This window comes from Aegilops tauschii, chromosome 1, assembly GCF_002575655.3.
Source record: "Aegilops tauschii subsp. strangulata cultivar AL8/78 chromosome 1, Aet v6.0, whole genome shotgun sequence".
Classification (NCBI taxonomy): domain Eukaryota; kingdom Viridiplantae; phylum Streptophyta; class Magnoliopsida; order Poales; family Poaceae; genus Aegilops; species Aegilops tauschii.
In genome coordinates, this window is record NC_053035.3 from 291,675,874 (window position 1) to 291,701,175 (window position 25,302).

The 25,302-nt window shown below is 45.3% G+C and overlaps 1 protein-coding gene across 3 annotated transcripts; it reads left to right on the plus strand.

Moving 5' to 3' along the window:
* The first annotated feature begins 19,623 nt into the window (after positions 1-19,623).
* Positions 19,624-23,522, plus strand: LOC109780990 (uncharacterized). 3 transcript variants are annotated; one of them, XM_020339570.3, is made up of 6 exons: positions 19,624-19,921; positions 20,551-21,421; positions 21,509-21,963; positions 22,153-22,573; positions 22,665-22,762; positions 22,877-23,522. In XM_020339570.3, the coding sequence occupies exons 2-6, from the start codon at positions 21,058-21,060 to the stop codon at positions 23,306-23,308; spliced, it is 1,770 nt and encodes a 589-aa protein (XP_020195159.1). In that variant the 5' UTR covers positions 19,624-19,921; positions 20,551-21,057; the 3' UTR covers positions 23,309-23,522. The 3 variants fall into 3 exon arrangements, with proteins under 3 accessions (XP_020195159.1, XP_020195156.1, XP_020195160.1); XM_020339567.3 differs by having other exon boundaries at positions 21,509-22,573; XM_020339571.3 differs by lacking the exon at positions 19,624-19,921 and having other exon boundaries at positions 21,115-21,399; positions 21,509-22,573.
* Positions 23,523-25,302: the final 1,780 nt, after the last annotated feature.

Sequence of the window (25,302 nt, forward strand, 5' to 3'; positions counted from 1 at the left end):
ACGAGGCCGGTCCTTGCCGTGGTCGACGGAGGGCGAGGTCGCCAGCAGCAGGTCGAGCTCCTGCTTGAGGAAGGAGGCGCGCGAGGTGGTGCTTCGGCACGGGAGTTCGAGGCGGCGGGGTCGACGTGCTCGGGAACGAGGGCGCCATGGGAGGAGCACGAGAGGAACTCGGGGTAGGAGTCGCGCTGGAGCAAGGGCTGGAGGGCTACTGGTGCTCCGGTGGCTTGTGGTGACAGGGGAATCGGGCGAGTGGTGCTGGTAGGATGGATCGAGGGAGGAGGCTACATGGTGGAGGCCGAGAGGAATTTTGGATTGGGGGCTCGGGCATCTGGAACGAGGAGGAGGGAGAGCGCTGGTTGGGTGAATCGGGCAGGGGAGATCCCGAGGGGATTCGGTGGAGTGGCGGCGGCGTGGGGATGGATGGGACATTGTTCCTAAAATTTAGGGTTAGGGGTCTATTTATAGGAAGGGTTAGCTTAGGGGCTACCTAGTCCCTTCGATTGAAATCGGACGGTCAAGAAAAATTAGCTAGGAGAGTCCAACAAAGAAAACGGTGATTTTTTATAGATGTTAGGGGATGATCCGGACCCAACGTTAACGAAAGTCCGGTTCGGGTTCGGGACAACTTCGGACGCGCACACAAGGGGGTTTGTGCACTGTACAGAGAGACTCCGGTTTAGGCAAGAGGGCAAACGAATAACAAGGTTTGACTCGGAGCGGTCAACGAAAGCAAGGGGGACACGGCAACTATGAGCGGATGTAAGTTTTAAAAACAATGACGGCAACGAGGTGCCGATGCAATGCGGATGATGCCATGATGAAATGCAACAAACAAATAAAACACACGACGGTCACGCAAAACATGGCAGGCGTCTGGAGCGTCGGTCTTGGGGCGTTACAACACTCCACCACTACAAGAGGATCTCGTCCCGAGATCTAGGATGGCACTAGAGAGAAAAGCGGAAGAGGTAAAACAAAGTTGCTTCTTCGACAAACGAGTGAAACCATGAACCTTGAGAGATTGAACGAACGAAAAGAGAGAATACAAGGGAGATGAACGAGATTGAAAACACTCCGTTATCAAAGAGGAACAAGGAACATTCGAGAACCTTGTAGGTTGAAAGACATGAAATAAGAGCTTCAAGAACCAAAAGAATATGACCACACCGGTAGAAAAGAGAAACAAGGAACAAGAATGACATAATTTGGACAGCACTCCGACTGAAAAAGAGAAGGAAACTTGATAAGATGAAAAGAAACTGAACTCCGACTGAAAAGAACTAGAGGCTGATGATGGAGAATTTCGCTTCCCACCCGCCACCCACTTTATAGCCACTGTCGAGGACTTAACTGACATGCTTGATTATGGCTCCGAAGACATCGGCGGTATAGACGACGATGCCGACAAGAAGCAAGGCCAAGACCCGCCATTCACGGGACGTGGGACGGCCACCTCTTCGTACGACGTGTACATGGTTGATACACCTAAAAAAGCTAGCGATGATGACAAAGAAGATCCACTTGAGAATAAACCTCCTGAGACACAGTCTACGTACCGGCACCCTAAACGCTGCTCTAAGTCACATCGCAGCAACGCTGGCACCGGAGAAAATAGTACTTCGGACGACGCTGAAAACAATGAAGACCCTGTTGGAGCAAGATCCGAACATAAGAAACAAGAAAACGGGCAAGCCGGCCTCGATGAACAGGCCCTGCCCAGCGACAATTCGGAGGACGACAACTACCTTTCGCTCTCCGAAGATGTGGTAAGCCTCGGCGACGAAGACTTCATCGTACCCGAAGAACCCCTCGAGCAGGAGCGCTTCAAGCGCAGGCTAATAGCTACTGCAAGGAGCCTGAAAAAGAAGCAGCAGCAGCTTCAAGCTGACCAAGACCTACTCAACGATAGATGGACCGAAGTCCTGGCCGCCGAAGAATACGGCCTTAGTGGCCCAGCCAAAAGCTACCTGAAGCATAGATTGCTACCTCAGTTCGATGATGAGGCGTTGGAGCCCGTACCATCATCACACAATGCGGCATGTCGTCGACAACTCTGTCCAGATAAAGAGACAATTCAAGCCAAACACCAGACCGCCCCACCTCGCTGTAAAGGCAAGAATAACACAGCTCATGGTTGTACTGACGACCTTCGGCGGGACTTGGACAGTAGAGCAGGACACACAAGATCGATCTACGGATCGCGAGGGCATGCCTCGACACGCGACGATGGCTACCTATTCGGACGTGACAAACCTAGCCACGGCAGAGCCAAAAACCGCAAATGGAGTCCTTCGGAGTTACGTCGCAGCATGGCCCTACATAGAGGCGCCGCACACCCTCTTTGCTTCACTGATGAAGTAATGGATCATGAATTCCCCGAAGGATTCAAACCCGTCAATATTGAATCATACGATGGAACAACCGATCCCGCGGTATGGATAGAAGATTTTATCCTCCACGTCCATATGGCCCGTGGAGATGACCTCCATGCCATTAAATACCTTCCACTAAAGCTAAAAGGGCCAGCCCGACACTGGTTAAACAGCCTGCCTGAAAATTCCATAGGCAGCTAGGAAGACTTGGAAGAAGCCTTCCTTGACAACTTCCAAGGAACATATGTCCGGCCACCGGATGCCGATGACCTAAGTCACATTGTCCAGCAGCCTGGAGAGTCAGCCAGGAAGCTCTGGACTCGGTTCTTAGTCAAAAAGAACCAAATCGTCGACTGTCCGGACGCAGAAGCCCTCGCAGCCTTCAGACACAGCGTTCGGGACGAATGGCTTGCACGCCACCTCGGTCAAGAAGGACCTAAATCCATGACAGCCCTTACTGCTCTAATGACCCGCTTTTGCGCGAGAGAAGACATCTGGCTCGCTCGTAGAAGCAACAGCGCCAGTGACCTGGGCACTTCCGAAATCCGAGACGGCAACGGCAAGCCACGATGAAGCAAACACAACAGTCGCAATGATAATGAAATATCACGCGACACAGCGGTCAACGCCGGATTCAGCAATCCCAAGCCCGGTCAACGGAAGAAGCCATTCAAGGCGAACCGAGACGAACCATCGAACCTAGACTGGATATTGGACCGACCCTGCCAGATTCACGGCCACCCCGATAAACCAGCTAATCATACTAACAGAAACTCCTGGGTCTTTAAGCAGGTCGGCAAGCTCAACGCCGAACACATGGGGAGGAGGTCGTCAGGCGACAGGGACGACGGAGAGGTTCACCAACGAAATACCTGGGGTCAGAAGCAGTTTCCACCCGAGGATCGACTACTCCCGGAGCGAAAATAGCAGTCCGGCTTCTGCTGCCCACCTCGTACACTTGCAAAATTTGTACCGCGCATACATCACTACGCACTCAAGATACCATGGGCATTGGTGGAGCACACTACGGACAAGCCTGCAAGCATTCCCGTAACACTTTTTATCTATTTTCTTTTTATTCCTTCCTCCACTATCTCTTAAAAATACGTGACGAATAGGGCAAACATATAAAACTGACCCTATCGGAGTTCGAATCCGTACACTCACCTAAGGGGCTACTTCCATCAAGGATTCCCCTCGCCGAGGACAGGCGACGCAGACGTGCGACAGGAGGTCCAAAATAACTTTTTGTAGACCGCACTCTTTATTTCGAGACCTGTACTATGCCTCTTCCTCCGCCTCCGACCCCGCGCATGTCAAATAGCTGGGGTTGTGGTCTTTATATATAAAGTAATCACTGGCATATTGCTCAGGTCCCAGTAAACAGTATTCGAAGTAATCATCCGGGTTGCTTCGCCAATGAATATGGCTCCTATGGTTGTTTCACAGATATACCTTGGCATAACCTGCCAGGGGCTCGGTATGGGAACAAATGAGTTGCCAGCAAAAGCCCGAACAACTCTATAGCGTACTTCGGCGTCGCAAGTTTGGCCTTATATGCATCAGCTCCAAATCATTGTCTTGGGTCAATAGTTGGGTTGCCCGGCTCTTGTGCTTGCTACCCTACGTTCCGCTCCATCAGCTAGGGTAGTAAAGGGAGAACTACTGCGATTGTGCTTTCAGTTCATCTAGTCAAGTACCTTAGTAGAGAAAGCCGAAACTGACTGTCATGATGCGGCGAGAGCTGGTCAACCACTTGACGACTTATTGGAATCTTTAGCGATTCTCCGTGTCACACGAGGGATCTTTTTCAGATCAAATATGTAAGGCACTATATTATAATACGCCGCATACATACCAGGGGCTATGTCGTAGCCCCACCATAAAACTCCTATGGTTAAGTGAAAGTGTTAACGCCCTATAGTCCGATTGCCTGGTTCGCCGCATTATCACCTCCTTCATGGACCAAAACGTTGGATAAAGAGTGATTAAATGCTTTTTCGAACACCCCCGTACTTCCTACAAGGGGGCTGAAGCCGACGACTGGAAAACTTTCAGATTATATTAAAACGGCCGCACAGGAGGAGTACAAGCTTTCGAGCAAAACATAAAAATAGATTAACTATAAAATTATCTTTTGACAATTCTCATACACCTCACTCGAACATTATGTATTTCGAGCACTGACCCTCTATCAAGCGGGCGGCCTCTAGGACGTCTTCAAAATAATGCTCCGGTTGAGGACGGTCCTTGCCCTTGGGTGGACTCTCCTTCTCCAGAAATTCACAGCGGCCAGTAGCATTTTTCAATTCGAGCGCCATCGTGGATATCTTCTCCTCGTCTTGGCGCCGTGCAGCTTGTTCGGCTTTTAACTCAGCTGATGCCTTATTGGCAGCCGCATTGCTACACCAGGCCTACTCCTTGGCCCGGGCCAGCTCCGCTCGAAGAACTTCAACAGCGGCAGCACCATCTGCAGCCATGCATATTCAAGCATATAGATTTTAGCATCATGCTTATACCACAAAAAATGTATGGGGATTGCCCTGAATACATACCTTGTGACTCGTCAAGACGCATATTGATTAACGCAAGGTCATCCCCTACTACATAAAGCTTACACTGCAGCTCAGCAATATCCATAGTCTGGGAAGTAGCTAAAGGGGAAACAGCCTGCGTTCAAGTTCATCAGATCAGTCCTTGAGTAATTCTTTTCGATCCTCCGTTCGCTTCCCAGTGGAAGCCAACCCGAGTCTCAGGGGCTACTACCTATACACAGGTGCATCTTTGCAAATAAAACATAGCTGAAAACATTATACCACAAACCTCGAAACCTTTTAGCAGGCTCATGAAGGCTTCATTCAATCCGCTCTTCGCGGACAAAATCTTCTCAACCACTATACCCATCAAGGTACGCTGTTCCCCCGAGACAGATGCTTTTCGCAACATGTCTCGCAATATATCCGGAGCCTCCGGGTCTCCGGAAGCTGCTCTAGGAGCACAACCATCCTTTGAAGGAACCCGTTCACCCGTCTCCAGAATCACCGTCGGCTGCGAGCCGGGCAGTCCGGGGCCTTTATTATCAGCCCCAGAATCCCGGACGGTCGGAGATCCACCTTCGGGTACTGCCTCTTTTATCCCCTGCGTAGCTTGTTGATCAAGGAAAACCCTCCACGATGACACTTCAGAGTCGTCCGCCTTATTAGGTGAGGAGGTTGGGGGAGGCGTCTCGCTCTCCATCATCTCTGGGAGGAGACCTCCCGAAGAAGAGGATTGCCAAGAAAAACTCTGTGCCGACCTGTAAAAATGCACGGACACATTACGTATATCTTCAGTAACGGCTAAGGAGCGGGACGCTATCAAAGTACCCCGGATTCACGTACGGTTTGGTCGAGGGCTTGTCCCCTTGTTGGTGTTGTTCAATGGCGTCGCTTTCCAAACCCAAGCCGCTTGACGGTGGCATCTTGACCCTCTTGGGAGACCGCCCCTCCCAACCTTCGGAGGCGGCCCTTTTCCTCCTGCTCGGAGAAGGGATACTAGGGTCCTCTTTCGCCTATGTCTTTAGGCGAGGAAATGTCGATTTCTCCGGACTCGGTATCCGGCTTACTTCCGGAACAAAGGTCATCTCGGGTCTTCCCACTCTCCTCTTTACCCTCCCTTGCCGGCGCCTGGTATGGTGCCAAGGCCAGCATCCTTGTTAACATAGGATTAGCTGAGTCTTCGGGAAGGGGAGCCGGACACCTAATCCGTTCCACTTTCTTTATCCAGCCCTGAAAAAGGATGATTCGGTCAGTGTCTTACCACTGGGCGTCTGATTATGAGGTGTTCAACGAACGGGTACTTACCGGGGTGTCCGGATGGTTACAGTCTTGGCCAATATCTTCGGTGGTGTCCGGCCACTGCTTTCGTTTCCCGAAAAATAATGTCCACATTCCTTCGTGCGTAGTGCCAAGGAAGTGCTGAAGAGTCCGCGACCCTTCTGGATTGAACTCCACATGCGGAGAGGCCGTCGCTGGCACGACAGGGTCCGGCGGACTAGCATTAGTTGAACAACGTTGACGATATTGATGTCCCTCTCAATGAGGCTTCGGATGCGACTTCGCAAAGCCCGCACCTTGTCCGTTGGTCCCCAGTCCAACCCCTTATTAATCCACGATGCAAGCTGAACTGGGGGGCTAGATCAAAATGCGGGCGCAGCTGCCCACTTGGAGCCACGGGGCTCGGTGATATAGAACCACCCTTGCTGCCATAAATCAGAAGATTTGGCAAAGGATCCTTTCAGCCAAGCAGCGCTGGCAAGCTTGCTCACTATGGCACCACCGCACTTTGCCTGCTCCCCCTCTATCGCTTGCGGCTTCACATCGAAGGTCTTGAGACACAAGCCGAAGTGCGGAGGAGTTCGGAGGAAGGGTTCACACGTGACGATAAACGCTGAGATAAGAAGAATAGAGTCCGGGGCCAGATCGTAAAAATCTAGCCCATAATAGAACATGAGCCCTCAGATGAAGGGATTAAGTGCAAACCCTAACCCGCGGAGGAAGTGGGACACGAACACGACCCTCTCGCCAGATCTGGGGGTGGGAATAACCTGCCCCTCGGCAGGAAGCTGATGAAGGATTTCTGCGGTCAGATACCTCGCTGCCCGAAGCTTTGCAATATCTCCCTCCGTGACAGAAGAAGCCACCCACCGACCTTGACGGCTGGATCCGGACATGATCGGAGCTGGTGGCGATTGAAACCCGGGTGTTGGAACCTGGGGTAGCAGGGGTTGAGGAAGAAGCAAGCGTGAAAGAAAAAGACGGGTTTGTACCCCTATATAAAAGCCACGAATATCGAACGTCTCCTCCTGGGCCTCAAAACTTGCCTATTCCCAAGAAGTTGTACCCAAGTGACGGTTGGGTTACCCACGTCCGGGTTGATAAAGATCCCTTAAAAAAAGGGGAGACATGATCCGTTTGGATAAGACATGCCAATAAAATCACGTCTCGAGACGTGGGACGACGGGCTAGCTAACGGTTTGAAAATAATGACCGAGCAGGCGTGATGTCATATTACCAAAAAGTTGTCAGCAGATTGGACTCGTGAAATATTATATCCTCTGCAGTGTGTATACAAGGCCGGATACAATACAGCTGAAGACTATCTTGGAGTTTGGAAAAAAGGAAACCCGCCTTGCAATGCCGAAGACAATCTGCGCGCCGGACTCCTCGTCATTGAAGCCAGGTTCAGGGGCTACTAAGGGAGTCCTGGACTAAGGGGTCCTCGGGCGTCCGGCCTGTTATCCATGGGCCGGACTGATGGGCTGTGAAGACATGAAGGCCGAAAACTGTACCCGTGTCCGAATTGGACTCTCCTTGGCGTGGAAGGCAAGCTTGGCGATCAACTATGAAGATTCCTTCTTATGTAACCGACTCTATGTAACCCTAGATCCCCCCGATGTCTATATAAACCGGAGGGTGTAGTCCGGAAAGGATATACTCATTACCATAGTCATACAGGCTATACTTCTAGGGTTTAGCCACTACGATCTCGTGGTAGATCAACTCTTGTAATACTCATATTCATCAAGATCAATCAAGCAGGAAGTAGGGTATTACCTCCATAGAGAGGGCCCGAACCTGGGTAAACATCGTGTCCCCCGTCTCCTGTAACCATCGACCTTAGACGCACAATTCGGGACCCCCTACCCGAGATCCGCCGGTTTTGGCACCGACACCAGCGTTGAGCATGAACATTATATCTGGATCTTGTTTGATGCGAGACAATTATTCATTTAAATCAGAGAATAATGGTTGTTCTATTTATATGTGTAATATCTTTTATGGTCATGCACCCTTGAAGAGTGGTCTATTTTTAATGAATCTCGAAAGTAGTGATACACATATTCATAATGTTGAAGCCAAAAGATGCAGAGCTGATAATGATAGTGCAACTTATTTGTGGCACTGCCGTTTAGGTCATATTGGTGTAAAGCGAATGAAGAAACTTCATTCTGATGGACTTTTGGAATCACTTGATTATGAATCACTTGGTACTTGTGAACCATGCCTCATGGGCAAGATGACTAAAGCACCGTTCTCCGGAACAATGGAGCGAGCAACAGATTTGTTGGAAATCATACATACTGATGTATGTGGTCCGATGAATATTGAGGCTCGTGGCAGATATCGTTATTTTCTCACCTTCACAGATGATTTGATCAGATATGGGTATATCTACTTAATGAAACATAAGTCTGAAACATTTGAAAAGTTCAAAGAATTTCAGAGTGAAGTGGAAAATCATCGTAACAAGAAAATAAAGTTTCTACGATCTGATCGTGGAGGAGAATATTTGAGTTACGAGTTTGGTCTTCATTTGAAACAATGCGGAATAGTTTCACAACTCATGCCACCCGGAACACCACAACGTAATGGTGTGTCTGAACGTCGTAATTGTACTTTACTAGATATGGTGCGATCTATGATGTCTCTTACCGATTTACCGCTATAGTTTTGGGGTTATGCTTTAGAGACAGATGCATTCACGTTAAATAGGGCACCATCTAAATCTGTTGAGACGACGCCTTATGAACTATGGTTTGGCAAGAAACCAAAGTTGTCGTTTCTTAAAGTTTGGGGTTGCGATGCTTATGTGAAAAAGCTTCAACCTGATAAGCTCAAACCCAAATCGGAGAAATGTGTCTTCATAGGATACCCAAAGGAGACTATTGGGTACACCTTCTATCACAGATCCGAAGGCAAGACATTTGTTGCTAAGAATGGATCCTTTCTAGAGAGGGAGTTTCTCTCGAAAGAAGTGAGTGGGAGGAAAGTAGAACTGGATGAGGTAACTGTACCTGCTCCCTTATTGGAGAGTAGTTCATCATAGAAACCGGTTCCTGTGACACCTACACCAATTATTGAGGAAGCTAATGATGATGATCATGAAACTTCAGATCAAGTTACTACCGAACCTCGCAGGTCAACCAGAGTAAGATCCGCACCAGAGTGGTACGGTAATCCTGTTCTAGAGGTCATGTTACTTGGCCATGACGAACCTACGAACTATGAGGAAGCGATGATGAGCCCCGATTCCGTAAAATGGCTTGAGGCCATGCAATCTGAGATGGGATCCATGTATGAGAACAAAGTGTGCACTTTGGTTGACTTGCCCGATGATCGGCAAGCCATCGAGAATAAATGGATCTTCAAGAAGAAGACTAACGCTGACGGTAATGTTACTGTCTACAAAGCTCAACTTGTTGCAAAAGGTTTTCAACAAGTTCAAGGGGTTGACTACGATGAGACTTTCTCACCCGTAGCGATGCTTAAGTCTGTCCGAATCATGTTAGCAATTGCCGCATTTTATGATTATGAAATTTGGCAAATGCATGTCAAAACTGCATTCCTGAATGGATTTCTAGAAGAAGAGTTGTATATGATGCAACCAGAAGATTTTGTCGATCCAAAAGGTTCTAACAAAGTATGCAAGCTTTAGCGATCCATTTATGGACTGGTGCAAGACTCTCGGAGTTGAAATAAACGTTTTGATAGTGTGATCAAAGCATATGGTTTTGTACAAACTTTTGGAGAAGCCTGTATTTACAAGAAAGTGAGTGGGAGCTCTGTAGCATTTCTAATATTATATGTGGATGACATATTGTTGATTGGAAATGATATAAAATTTCTGGATAGCATAAAAGGATACTTGAATATGAATTTTTTAATGAAAGACCTCAGTGAAGCTGCTTATATATTGGGCATCAAGATCTATAGAGATAGATCAAGACGCTTAATTGGACTTTCACAAAGCACATACCTTGATAAAGTTTTGAAGAAGTTCAAAATGGATCAAGCAAAGAAAGGGTTCTTGCCTGTGTTACAAGGTGTTCCCTATGCTTCAGCCATAGGCTCTATCATGTATGCAATGCTGTGTACCAGACCTGATGTGTGCCTTGCTATTAGTTTAGCAGGGAGGTACCAAAGTAATCCAGGATTGGATCACTGGACAGCGGTCAAGAACATCCTAAAATACCTGAAAAGGACTAAGGATATGTTTCTCGTTTATGGTGGTGACAAAGAGCTCATCGTAAATGGTTACGTCAATGCAAGCTTTGACACTGATCCGGACGATTCTAAATCGCAAACCGGATACGTGTTTATATTGAACGGTGGAGCTGTCAGTTCTAAACAAAGCGTCGTGGCGGGATCTACGTGTGAAGCGAAGTACATAGCTGCTTCGGAAGCAGCAAATGAAGGAGTCTGGATGAAGGAGTTCATATCCCATCAAGGTGTCATACCTAGTGCATCGGGTCCAATGAAAATCTTTTGTGACAATACTGGTGCAATTGCCTTGGCAAAGGAATCCAGATTTCACAAGAGAACCAAACACATCAAGAGACGCTTCAATTCCATCCGCGATCAAGTCCAGGTGGGAGACATAGAGATTTGCAAGATACATACAGATCTGAATGTTGCAGGCCCGTTGACTAAGCCTCTCTCACAAGCAAAACATGATCAGCACCAAGGCTCCATGGGTGTTAGAATCATTACTGTGTAATCTAGATTATTGACTCTAGTGCAAGTGGGAGACTGAAGGAAATATGCCCTAGAGGAAATAATAAAGTTATTATTTATTTCCTTATTTCATGATAAATGTTTATTATTCATGCTAGAATTGTATTAACCGGAAACATAATACATGTGTGAATACATAGACAAACAGAGTGTCACTAGTATGCCTCTACTTGACTAGCTCGTTGATCAAAGATGGTTAAGTTTCCTAACCATAGACATGAGTTGTCATTTGATAAACGGGATCACATCATTAGGAGAATGATGTGATTGACTTGACCCATTCCGTTAGCTTAGCACTTGATCGTTTTAGTTTACTGCTATTGCTTTCTTCATGACTTATACATCTTCCTATGACTATGAGATTATGCAAATCCCGATTATCGGAAGAACACTTTGTGTGCTACCAAACGTCACAACGTAACTGGGTGATCATAAAGGTACTCTACAGGTGTCTCCGAGGGTACTTGTTGAGTTGGCATAGATCGAGATTAGGATTTGTCACTCCAATTGTCGGAGAGGTATCTCTGGGCCCTCTCAGTAATGCACATCACTATAAGCCTTGCAAGAAATGCAACTAATGAGTTAGTTGCGGGATGATGCATTGTAGAACGAGTAAAGAGACTTGCCGGTAACGAGATTGAGCTAGGTATTGAGATACCGACGATCGAATCTCGGGCAAGTAACATACCGATGACAAAGGGAACAACGTATGTTGTTATGCGGTTTGACCGATAAAGATCTTCGTAGAATATGTAGGAACCAATATGAGCATCCAGGTTCCGCTATTGGTTATTGACCGGAGACGTGTCTCGGTCATGTCTACATAGTTCTCAAACCCGTAGGGTCCGCACGCTTAAAGTTCTGTGATGATCGGTATTATGAGTTTTTGTGTTTTGATGTACCGAAGGTAGTTCGGAGTCCCGGATATGATCACGGACATGGCGAGGAGTCTCGAAATGGTCGATACGTAAAGATCGATATATTGGAAGCCTTATATTTGGACATCGGAATGGTTCCGGGTGAAATCGGGATTTTTCCGGAGTACGGGGAGGTTACCGGAACCCCCGGTAATTGTATGGGCCTTAATGGGCCATAGTGGAGAGAGAGAGGAGGCCAGGGCAGGCCGCACGCCCCCTCCCCCTCTGTTCCGAATTAGACTAGGAGGTGGGGCGGCGCCCCCCTTTCCTTCCTCCCTCTCTCCCCCTTCCTTCTCTCCTAGTCTAACTAGGGAAGGGGGCGGGAATCCTACTCCCAGTGGGAGTAGGACTCCTCCAGGGCGCGCCATAGGGGCCGGCCCTCTCCCCCTCCTCTGCTCCTTTATATACATGGCCAAGGGGCACCCCATAGAGACACAAGTTGATCATTAATCTCTCTTAGCCGTGTGCGGTGCCCTCCTCCACCATAATCCACCTCGGTCATATCGTAGCGGTGCTTAGGCGAAGCCCTGCGTCGGTAACTCCATCAACACCGTCATCACGCCATCGTGCCGACGAAGCTCTTCCCCAAAGCTCTACTGGATCGTGAGTTCGCGGGACGTCAGCGAGCTGAACGTGTGCTGAGCGCGGAGGTGCGGTACGTTCGGTACTGAGGATCGGTCGATCGTGAAGACGTACGACTACATCAACCGCGTTGTCATAACGCTTCCGCTTTCGGTCTACGAGGGTAAGGTTACAACACTCTCCCCTCTCGTTGCTATGCATCACTATGATCTTGCGTGTGCATAGGATTTTTTTTTAAATTACTACGTTCCCCAACAATCACCATCGTCAACGGCGCGACACCTTGATCTCCATCGTAGCATCGTTGTCGTCTCGCCAACTATTGCTTCTACGACTATCGCTATGCTTAGTGATAAAGTAAAGCAATTACACGGCGATTGCATTTCATACAATAAAGCGACAACCATATGGCTCCTGCCAGTTGCCGATAACTCTGTTACAAAACATGATCATCTCATACAATAAAATTTAGCATCATGTCTTGACCATATCACATCACAACATGCCCTGCAAAAACAAGTTAGATGTCCTCTACTTTGTTGTTGCAAGTTTTACGTGGCTGCTACGGGCTGAGCAAGAACCGTTCTTACCTACGCATCAAAACCACAACGATATTTCGTCAAGTATGTGCTATTTTAACCTTCTCAAGGACCGGGGGTAGCCACACTCGATTCAACTAAAGTTGGAGAAACTGACACCCGCCAGCCACCTGTGTCCGAAGCACGTCGGTAGAACCAGTCTCGCGTAAGCGTACGCGTAATGTCCGTCCGGGCCGCTTCATCCAACAATACCGTCGAATCAAAGTATGACATGCTGGTAAGCAGTATGACTTGTATCGCCAACAACTCACTTGTATTCTACTCGTGCATATAACATCTACGCATAAACCTGGCTCGTATGCCACTGTTGGGGAACGTAGTAATTTCAAAAAAATCCTACGCACACGCAAGAACATGGTGATGCATAGCAACGAGAGGGGAGAGTGTCATCCACGTACCCTCGTAGACCGTAAGCGGAAGCGTTATGACAACGCGGTTGATGTAGTCGTACGTCTTCACGATCGACCGATCCTAGTACCGAACGTACGGCACCTCCGCGATCTGCACACGTTCAGCTCGGTGACGTCCCATGAACTCACGATCCAGTAGAGCTTCAAGGGAGAGCTCCGTCAGCACGACGACGTGATGACGGTGTTGATGTACGCAAGGCTTCTCCTAAGCACCGCTATGATATGACCGAGGTGGATTATGGTGGAGGGGGGCACCGCACACGGCTAAAAGATCAACTGATCAACTTGTGTCTATGGGGTGCCCCCCTCCCCGTATATAAAGGAGTGGAGGAGGGGGGAGGCCGGCCCTCCTATGGCGCGCCCTGGAGGAGTCCTACTTCCACCGGGAGTAGGATTTCCCCTTCCAAGAGTAGGAGTAGGAGGGAAGGAAGGAGGAGAGAGGGGGAAGGAAAAAGGTGTTGGGGAACATAGTAATTTCAAAAAAAATCCTACGCACACGGAAGATCATGGTGATGCATCGCAACAAGAGGGGAGAGTTTCGTCCACGTATCCTCGTAGACCGTAAGCGGAAGCGTTATGAGAACGCGGTTGATGTAGTCGTACGTCTTCACGATCCGACCGATCCAAGTACCGAACGCACGGCACCTCCGAGTTCAGCACACGTTCAACTCGGTGACATCCCACGAACTCCGATCCAGGAGAGCTTCGAGGGAGAGTTCCGTCAGCACGACGGCGTGATGACGGTGATGATGATGCTACCGACGCAGGGCTTCGCCTAAGCACCGCTACGATATGACCGAGGTGGATTATGGTGGAGGGGGGCACCGCACACGGCTAAAAGATCAATGATCAATTGTTGTGTCTCCAAGGGGTGCTCCCCTCCCCGTATATAAAGGAGTGGAGGAGGGGGAGGGGGCCGGCCTCCTATGGCGCGCCCCATGAGGAGTCCTACTCCCACCGGGAGTAGGACTCCCCCCTTCCAAGTAGGAGTAGGAGAGGGGAAGGAAGGGAGAGAGGGAGAGAAGGAAAGGGGGGCGCCGCCCCCCTCCTTGTCCAATTGGGACTAGAGGGGGAGGGGGCGCGCGGCTGCCCTGGCCGCCCCTCCTCTTCTCCCACTAAGGCCCATTAGGCCCAATATACTCCCAGGGGGGTTTCGGTAACCCCCCGGTACTCCGGTATATGTCCGAAACCTCCCGAAACACTTCCGGTGTCCGAAAATAGTCGTCCAATATATCGATCTTTACGTCTCGACCATTTAGAGACTCCTCGTAATGTCCGTGATCATATCCGGGACTCCGAACTACCTTCGGTACATCAAAACACAAAAACTCATAATACCGATCGTCACCGAACGTTAAGCGTGCAGACTCTACGGGTTCGAGAACTATGTAGACATGACCGAGACACGTCTCCGGTCGATAACCAATAGCGGAACCTGGATGTTCATATTGGCTCCTACATATTCTACGAAGATCTTTATCGGTCAAACCGCATAACAACATACGTGGTTCCCTTTGTCATCGGTATGTTACTTGCCCGAGATTCGATCGTCGGTATCTCAATACCTAGTTCAATCTCGTTACCGGCAAGTCTCTTTACTCATTCTGTAATACATCATCCCGCAACTAACTCATTAGTTGCATTGCTTGCAAGGCTTATAGTGATGTGTATTACCGAGAGGTCCCAGAGATACCTCTCCGATACACGGAGTGACAAATCCTAATCTCGATCTATACCAACTCAACAAACACCATCGGAGACACCTGTAGAGCATCTTTATAATCACCCAGTTACGTTGTGAAGTTTGATAGCACACAAAGTGTTCCTCCGGTATTCGGGAGTTGCACAATCTCATAGTCTGAGGAACATGTATAAGTCATGAAGAAAGAAGTAGCAATGAAACTGTAACGATCATAATGCTAAGCTAACGAATGGGTCTTGTCCATCACATCATTATCCTAATGATGTGATCCCGTTCATCAAATGACAACACATGTCTATGGTTAGGAAACATAACCATCTTTGATAAACGAGCTAGTCAAGTAGAGGCATACTAGGGACACTTTGTTTTGTCTATGTATTCACACATGTACTAAGTTTCCGGTTAATACAATTCGAGCATGAATAATAAACATTTATCATGAAATAAGGAAATAATTAATAAATTTATTATTGCCTCTAGGGCATATTTCCTTCAGTATCCCACTTGCACTAGAGTCAATAATCTAGTTCCCATCGCCATGTGATTTAACACCAATAGTTCACATCACCATGTGATTAACACCCATAGTTCACATCGCCATGTGACCAACACTCAAAGGGTTTACTTGAGTCAGTAATCTTAGTTCACATCGCCATGTGATTAACACCCAAAGAGTACTAAGGTGTGATCATGTTTTGCTTGTGAGAGAAGTTTAGTCAACGGGTCTGCCACATTCAGATCCGTATGTATTTTGCAAATTTCTATGTCTACAATGCTCTGCACGGAGATACTCTAGCTAATTGCTCCCACGTTCAATATGTATCCGGATTGTGACTTAGAGTCATCCAGATCGGTGTCAAAGCTTGCATCGACGTAACTCTTTACGACGAACCCTTTATCACCTCCATAACCGAGAAATATTTCCTTAGTCCTCTAAGGATAATTTTGACCGCTGTCCAGTGATCTACTCCTAGATCACTATTGTACTCCCTTGCCAAACTCGGGGCAGGGTATACAATAGGTCTGGTACATAGCATGGCGTACTTTATAGAACCTATGGCTGAGGCATAGGGAATGACTTTCATTCTCTTCCTATCTTCTGCCGTGATCGGACTTCGAGTCTTACTCAACTTCACACCTTGTAACACAGGTAAGAACTCCTTCTTTGACTGTTCCATTTTGAACTACTTCAAAAATTTGTCAAGGTATGTACTCATTGAAAAAACTTATCAAGCGTCTTGATCTATCTCTATAGATCTTGATGCTCAATATGTACTCCCTCCGTCCTTCAAAGAGTGTACTTCCAACTTTGTTGGAGGGTCAAACTGTCTCAAAGTTTGACTGAGTTTGTCAAAAAATATATCAATGTTTATGAAATCAAATAGGTATATGATGAAAATATATTTTATCATGAATCTAGTGATAATAATTTGATGGCGTAAATGTTGGTGTATTATTATATAAATACGGTCAAACATAATTTTTTTTGACTTTCCAACAAAGTTGGAAGTACACTCATTAAAGGACGGAGGGAGTAAGCAACTCTATCGAGGTATTTCTTTGAAAGACTCCTTTCAAACACTCCTTTATGCTTTCCAGAAAATTCTACATCATTTCTGATCAACAATATGTCATTCACATATACTTATCAGAAAAGTTGTAGTGCTCCCACTCAATTTCTTGTAAATACAGGCTTCACCACAAGTCTGTATAAAACCATATGCCTTGATCACCATATCAAAGCTTATATTCCAACTCCGAGATGCTTTGCACCAGTCCATAGATGGATCGCTGGAGCTTGCACATTTTGTTAGCACCTTTAGGATCGACAAAACCTTCTGGTTGCATCATATACAACTCTTCTTTAAGAAATCCATTAAGGAATGTAGTTTTGACATCCATTTGCCAGATTTCATAAAATGTGACAATTTGCTAACATGATTCGGATAGACTTAAGCATCGCTACGAGTGAGAAAACCTCATCGTAGTCAACACCTTGAACTTTGTCAAAAACCTTTTTTTAACAAGTCTAGCTTTGTAGATAGTAACACTACTATCAGCGTCCGTCTTCCTCTTGAAGATCCATTTATTTTCTATGGCTTGCCGATCATCGGGTAATTCCACCAAAGTCCATACTTTGTTATCATACATGGATCCTATCTCAGATTTCATGGCCTTAAGCCATTTCGCGGAATCTGGGCTCATCATCGCTTCCTCATAGTTCATAGGTTTGTCATGGTCAAGTAACATGACTTCCAGAACAGGATTACCGTACCACTCTGGTGCGGATCTTACTCTGGTTGACCTACGAGGTTTGGTAGCAACTTGATTAGAAGTTTCATGATCATCATCATTAGCTTCCTCACTAATAGGTGTAGGAATCACTGGAACTGATTTCTGTGATCAACTACTTTCCAATTCGGGAGCAGGTACAATTACCTCATCAAGTTCTACTTTCCTCCCACTCACTTCTTTCGAGAGAAACTCCTTCTCTAGAAAGGATCCATTCTTAGCAACGAATATTTTGCATTCGGATCTATGATAGAAGGTGTACCCAACAATTTCGTTTGGGTATCCTATGAAGGTGCACTTCTTCGATTTGGGTTCGAGCTTATTAGGTTGAAACTTTTTCACATAAGCATCGCCGCCCCAAACTTTAAGAAACGACAGCTTAGGTTTCTTGCCAAACCATAGTTCATATGGTGTCGTCTCAACGGATTTAGATGTGCCCTATTTAACGTGAATGCAGCTGTCTCTAATGCATAACCCCAAAACGATAGTGGTAAATCAGTAAGAGACATCATGAATCGCACCATATCTAATAAAGTACGGTTATGACGTTCGGACACACCATTACGCTGTGGTGTTTCAGGTGGCGTGAGTTGTGAAACTATTCCACATTGTTTCAAATGAAGACCAAACTCGTAACTCAAATATTCGTCTCCGTGATCAGATCGTAGAAACTTTATTTTCTTGTTACGATGATTTTCCACTTCACTCTGAAATTCTTTGAAATTTTCAAATGTTCCAGACTTACGTTTCATCAAGTAGATATATCCATATCTGCTCAAATCATCTGTGAAGGTCAGAAAATAACGATACCCACCGCGAGCCTCAAGACTCATCGAACTGCATACATCAGTATGTATTATTTCCAACAAGTCTGTTGCTCGCTCCATTGTTCCGGAGAACGGAGTCTTAGTCATCTTGCCCATGAGGCATGGTTCGCAAGCATCAACTGATTCATAATCAAGTGATTCCAAAAGCCCATCAGCATGGATTTTCTTCATGCGCTTTACACCAATATGACCTAAACGGCAGTGCCACAAATAAGTTGCACTATCATTATTAACTTTGCATCTTCTGGCTTCAATATTATGAATATGTGTATCACTACGATCGAGATTCAATAAACCATTCACCTTGGGTGTATGACCACAGAAGGTTTTATTCACGTAAACAGAATAACAATTATTCTTTGACTTTAAATGAATAACCGTATTGCTATAAACATGATCCAATCATATTATGCTCAATCCAAACACCAAATAACATTTATTTTAGGTTCAACACTAATCCCGAAGGTAAAGGGAGTGTGCGATGGTGATCTTATCAACCTTGGAATCACTTCCAACACACATCATCACCTTGCCCTTAACTAGTCTCTGTTTATTTTGCAACTCCCGTTTCGAGTTACTACTCTTAGCAACTGAACCAGTATCAAATACCGAGGGGTTGCTATAAACACTAGTAAAGTACACATCAATAACATGTATATCCAATATACCTTTGTTTACTTTGCCATCCTTCTTATCCGCCAAGTATTTAGGGCAGTTCCACTTCTAGTGACCATTTCCTTTGCAGTAGAAGCACTCAGTTTTAGGCTTGGGTCTAGCTTTGGGCTTCTTCACGGGAGTGACAACTTGTTTGTCATTCTTCTTGAAGTTCCCTTTCTATCCCTTTGCCCTTTTCTTGAAACTAGTGGTCTTGTTAACCATCAACACTTGACGCTTTTCTTGATTTCTACATTCGCCGATTTTAGCATAACGAAGAGCTTGGGAATTGTTTTCGTTATCCCTTGCATATTATAGTTCATCACGAAGTTCTAGTAACTTGGTGATAGTGACTAGAGAATTTTGTCAATTACTATCTTATCTGGAAGATTAACTCCCACTTGATTCAAGCAATTGTAGTACCCAGACAATCTGAGCACATGCTCACTGGTTGAGCTATTCTCCTTCATCTTGTAGGCAAAGTATTGTCAAAGGTACTGTTCAAGAAATCGGCGATTAAATCAGTTAACGGGCCAGTTAATCGCTACTCGCTAGGTGGCCGACTCGAGTAGTGCTTATTCGTGGTGTTAACTGCCCAAGCCGATTAACGGGTCTGTGAGGTCGAGTAATCGGTTGTCAGACCGATTAGTCGCCATGACCAGTTAACTGTTGGAGACAAAAGCCCAATACTTTGGCCCGCTCGGCCCCCTCCCGCTCCTAAATTAGCTAGGTTTTGGCTCCTGCCGCCCCTCCCACTCCTTTTCCCATCCAGCCCCGATCTGGCTGGCGGCTGGCAGGTCCTCGCCGGCGCCCGGTCGAGTAGCTCTGCCGCTGCATGCTGCAGTAGCCCCGCCGCTAGCCTACCTGCTCCTCCTTCCCATCCATCGGCTGGACTCCTTCACCCATGGGCTCCTCCCAATCTCTCGTCCCAGCAGCTGGTCGCCATCTGCTCCCGACTGCCTGCTGCCGTCGCTGCCGACCTGCTCCTCCATGGCTTCACCGGTGAGCAAGGTAACATCTTCTTCCCCTCTCAGTCTCTGTAGCCGTTGTGGTCTGGTACATCATTGATTCAATTTCCAATTTCATACAGCCATACAGTGAGATGTGTGAGTGTGATCACTGATCAATATGTATGAGTCGTGATGATCTATTTGGGGAGTAGACGTAATGTAAGTATGTAACTAATTAAGATTAGTAGATGGATGGGTTGTTCCAACTAAATTCTGCGGACATTCACTCCAATTACAGTAAATTAGTAGACGGATGGATGGCTTGATGTATGCCTGTCTATTATAGTAATAATTGATGTGTTAAAATGTTAATGCAGAAACACTCCAATTATAGCAATGAACTAATAATCCATGGATATTCTGCTTAGGGTATATTAAATATTAATTGTGGGATGATCTGTACATTAAAAACTCGTTGTTTAGCAAGTTAGGTGTAGGTTATATTAATTTTTGGCGGATCTGTACGTGCAATAGTTGCCTAGCTGGGTTTTCTTATGCTACTGTAACATACTCCAAAGTCCTAACAAATCTGATTTTCTATGGTATGATCTATAGACTATAGATTAATTATTTAATACTACAGATCGCTCATTGATACTTATTATGTTTGCTCATTCAATATATTTGTAGGGGTCTACGGTTGCCTCTACCGGTGCAAGTTCTCATACTCTCAAAAGAAATTCAGATGACATGGGGTGGGAGTTTGCAACCTTGATCAATCCTTTAGATCTACAGCGAGTGAAGTGCAAGGTATGTGGAAAGGAGATGGGTGGAGGCGTCAATAGGATGAAGCAACATATTGGGCAGGTAAAGGGAAGCGTGACAAGTTGCAATGTAGCCACACCAGATCAGCAGAAAAGGTGTAAGGATGCTTATGAGGCACCACAAAAGAAGAAGAAGCTGAAAGAAAAACATGATGAAGAAGTACGCGCTGAGGTTGTCATTCAAGTTGATGATGACAAGAACGAGGAAGAGCTTCATGCAATTGGAGAAGTTGAAGCTCGCAAGTCAGGGCCTATTGATAAATATGTGATGCCAATTGATCCTTCCATCCCATTGAAGAAGTTCCAAACAAAACATAAATGATGCAATTGACAAGGACAAAGCTTACATGGTAGGCAATATTTGGCTAGATGGATGTACAAGAAAAATATTCCTTTCAATGCTGTCAATGATGATGACTTCAAGCAGTATTGTGAAGCCCTTGGTCGGTTTGGTCCTAAATGGAAGCCACCTTCCCAATATATGCTCCGAGAGAAGATGTTGCTGCAAGAGGTGGAAAGAACAAAGGATTTGATGAAGCCACATGAGCTTGAGAGGGTGGAAACCGGGTGCTCTATCATGACCGATGCTTGGACCGACAAGAAAAGAAGACGTATAATGAATTTGTGTGTGCATTGCAAGTTAGGGACCGCCTTTCTTGAATCAAAGGAGGCGTCGACTGATGCACACACAATTCTATACATCTTCAATTATGTAGTTGAGTGCATTGAGAAAATTGGTATGATTCTTGAAGTCTCAAGATTACTTTCATTCATTGATTTTCATAATGTTGTAGGTGCTGATTTTGAGATTTTCCATCTTGTAGGTGCTGAAAATGTTGTGCAAGTGGTCAAGGACAATGCTTCCAACAACATGGGAGCAAAGGAGATGCTCAAAGGAAAATGGCCAAAAATCTTTTGGAGCTCATGTGCAACTCACACCCTCAATTTGATGGTAGAAGCAATTGGGAAGCTGAAGCAATTTGGCCCTACAATCATCAAAGCTAAGCAAATGACGATTTTTCTTTATGCACATCATAAAACATTGTCCTTGATGAGGTCTTTCATGAAAAAAAGAGACACTGTTAGACCGGGGGTGACACGATTTGCTTCGGCATTTATTACGTTGCAAAGTTTGGTTTCTAAAAAGAAAGAACTAAGGGCAATGGTTTGTAGTGATGAATGGGAAGCATGCAAGCACACGAAAACGGTGAAAGGAAAGGCGGCCAACACCACAATAATGAGTAGGGGCTTTTGGAAAAATGTATCACTTTGCATCAAGGTATGTTTATGGGGGCTGTTTGCATCTAGTCATATGTTGGGGTGTTTGCATCTATGTATTTCCAAGTTGGGGTTGTTTGCATCTTGTCAAGTAGTCATAGTTGTAGTTGTAACTTGTGCATTTATAATGTTGGGGCTGTTTGCACGTGCTTATATGACTCATTTGATCATTTTTATGTTACCATGCAAGGTTTTTGAGCCATTGGTGAAGGTGCTTCGGTTGGCTGATGGGGATGGTCCATCTATGGCCTCTATGTATGGAGAACTAATAAGTGCAAAAAGGGAAATCAAGGTTGCTGTTGAAAATTCAGAAAAACACTATTTGGTGATCACTAATGCCATGAATACCAAGATGAGTGGGAGGCTGGATTCTCCATTGCACATGGCAGCATACATCTTGAATCCCAAATATAGTTATGCTGATCCGAGCATCTTTACGGATGTGGAGGTAGTGGCTGCGCTTATGGAAGTCATGGAGACATTTTATTATGATGATGACATCAAGCAAAATAAGGTGTTTAACATTGACTTCACCAAGTTTAAAAAGAAAGAGGGTATGTTTGGGAAGGTGGCTGCATTGAAAGCAATGGAGAATAACAATTTCGATGCCGGTAAGCATGTTCTCAAAGCAAAAAAAACTTATTATGACATTTATGAAATTATGGGCTGATTGCATGTTATTTCACTTGTCTCAAATTGTAGCTGATTGGTGGCCTACATTGCAACACATGGCCATAAGGATACTCAACTTGACCACAAGTTCATCCGGATGCGAAAGAAATTGGAGCACTTTTGAAATGGTAACTCTTAGACTTCTAACAATTAGTCAAATCTGAATATTCTTCTCACAATTTGTCAAATCTAAATATTCTTCTCACAATTTATTTCATGAGGCTTCCATTTTCATTTTGTAGGTAGATGCAAAGAGGAGAAATAAACTAGATGTGGCCTGTAGGGACAATCTAGTTTATATCCAATTCAATGAAAGGATGATTGATAAAAGAAAGAAGTTATCCTCTTCTAGTGATGTTCTTCTTGGTGAAGATGCGTCACGAGCACAAGATTGGATATGTGAAGAGGCATACATTGATGATGAGTTTGATCCCACTACGGGGGTGCCATACAACATCATTGATGAAGCAATGGGGGAAAGCGAACCTACAGAGCTTCGTAGGAGTGCACGAGTTAGAGAACTCCATGAAGTTGAAGAATACGTTGAGGATGATGATGATGAATCTGATCATGCGGTAGATACGGAGGATGATGAGATTGATTACGAGTCCGATGATGATGGGGTGATGGCAACCAAAGATGATGATGATGAGGAGGAGCCCCCGCAGCCTTGAGCCATTCGTCGCAAACTTATTTTGCTTGCTATTTGTGTGCCCGAACCTTATGTTCTTAATCCTTATTACCTTGATACCTATTTCTATGTGTGTGGCCGAACCTTGTTAGCATGTTACTTATTTGGCTATTTCTATCTATATAGCTGAACTTATTTGGATCTTGTTACCTATTCGTCTTGTGAACCTTATTATGAATTATATTCGGTATTTCCTATTTGTGTGGCTGCTATTTATCTTTACATGTGGATGCATATTGTGTGGCTGCCATTTATTTTGTATTCCCTGTTTGTGTGGCTGCCATTTATATTGACATGTTGGATTGCATATTGTACTGTGTGGTTGCATATTTATCTTGATATGTTGGATGCATATTGTTTGTTATTTCCTATATCCGGATTAACAATTTTACCTCTTGTGATCTTGTTTATGATTTTTATTTTTCATATGCCTATAGTACCATATTTTGCTATATCATATAGTTAGGAGCATGGGAGTGTAGTACAATACATATTTTTTTTGAATATATATTGCTAAATTCCTATTTAATCTACCGATTAATGTTCGACCAATTAATCCAGTTAATAGGCCGATTCACCGATTAATCCTTACTCCCAAGCCGACCGAGCAGTTACCAGTTACCGAGTTCCTCAACATTGGTCAAAGGTCTCATACCTCTCGACACGGGCATGAGTATGAAATACCAATTTCAACTCTTGGAACATCTCATATGCTCCATGTCGTTCAAAACATTTTTTGAAGTCCCGGTTCTAAGCCGTAAAGCATGGTGCACTAAACTATCAAGTAGTTATCATACTGAGCATTGTCAAACGTTCATAACGTCTGCATCTGCTCCTGCAATAGGTCTGTCACCTAGCGGTGCATCAAGGACATAATACTTCTGTGCAGCAATGAGGATAATCCTCTGATCACGGAGCTAGTCCGCATCATTGCTACTAACATTTTTCAACTTATTTTTTCTCTAGGAACACATCAAAAATAAACGGGAAACTACATCGCGAGCTATTGATCTACAACATAGATATGCAAATACTATCAGGACTAAGTTCATGATAAATTAAAGTTCAATTAATCATATTACTGAAGAACTCCCACTTAGATAGACATCCCTCTAGTCATCTAAATGATCACGTGATCCAAATCAACTAAACCATGTCCGATCATCACGTGAGATGGAGTAGTTTTCAGTGGTGAACATCACTATGTTGATCATATCTACTATATGATTCACGCTCGACCTTTCGGTCTCTAGTGTTCCAAGGCCATATCTGCATATGCTAGGCTCATCAAGTTTAACCTGAGTATTCTGCGTGTGCAAAACTGGCTTGCACCCGTTGTATGTGAACGTAGAGCTTATCACACCTGATCATCACGTGGTGTCTCAGCACGAAGAACTGTCGCAACGGTGCATACTCAGGGAGAACACTTATACCTTGAAATTTAGTGAGAGATCATCTTATAATGCTACCGTCAAACTAAGCAAAATAAGATGCATAAAGGATAAACATCACATGCAATCAATATAAGTGATATGATATGGCCATCATCATCTTGTGCCTTTGATCTCCATCTCCAAAGCACCGTCATGATCACCATCGTCACCAGCGCGACACCTTGATCTCCATCGTAGCATCGTTGTCGTCTCGCCAACTATTGCTTCTACGACTATCGCTACCGCTTAGTGATAAAGTAAAGCAATTATATGGCGATTGCATTTCATACAATAAAGCGACAACCATATGGCTCCTGCCAGTTGCCGATAACTCTATTACAAAACATGATCATCTCATACAATAAAATTTAGCATCAGGTCTTGACCATATCACATCACAACATGCCCTGCAAAAACAAGTTAGACGCCCTCTACTTTGTTGTTGCAAGTTTTACGTGGCTGCTACGGGCTGAGCAAGAACCGTTCTTACCTACGCATCAAAACCACAATGATATTTCGTCAAGTATGTGCCGTTTTAACCTTC

Excerpts from the sequence above, each read along its gene's own strand:
- LOC109780990 (XM_020339567.3), top strand. The coding sequence starts at position 21,058 with ATGTACAAGAAAAATATTCCTTTCAATGCTGTCAATGATGATGACTTC. Across the intron at positions 21,422-21,508 it reads TGAGTGCATTGAGAAAATTG|GTGCTGAAAATGTTGTGCAA; the intron begins GTATGATTCTTG and ends TCCATCTTGTAG. Across the intron at positions 22,574-22,664 it reads GAATAACAATTTCGATGCCG|CTGATTGGTGGCCTACATTG; the intron begins GTAAGCATGTTC and ends CTCAAATTGTAG.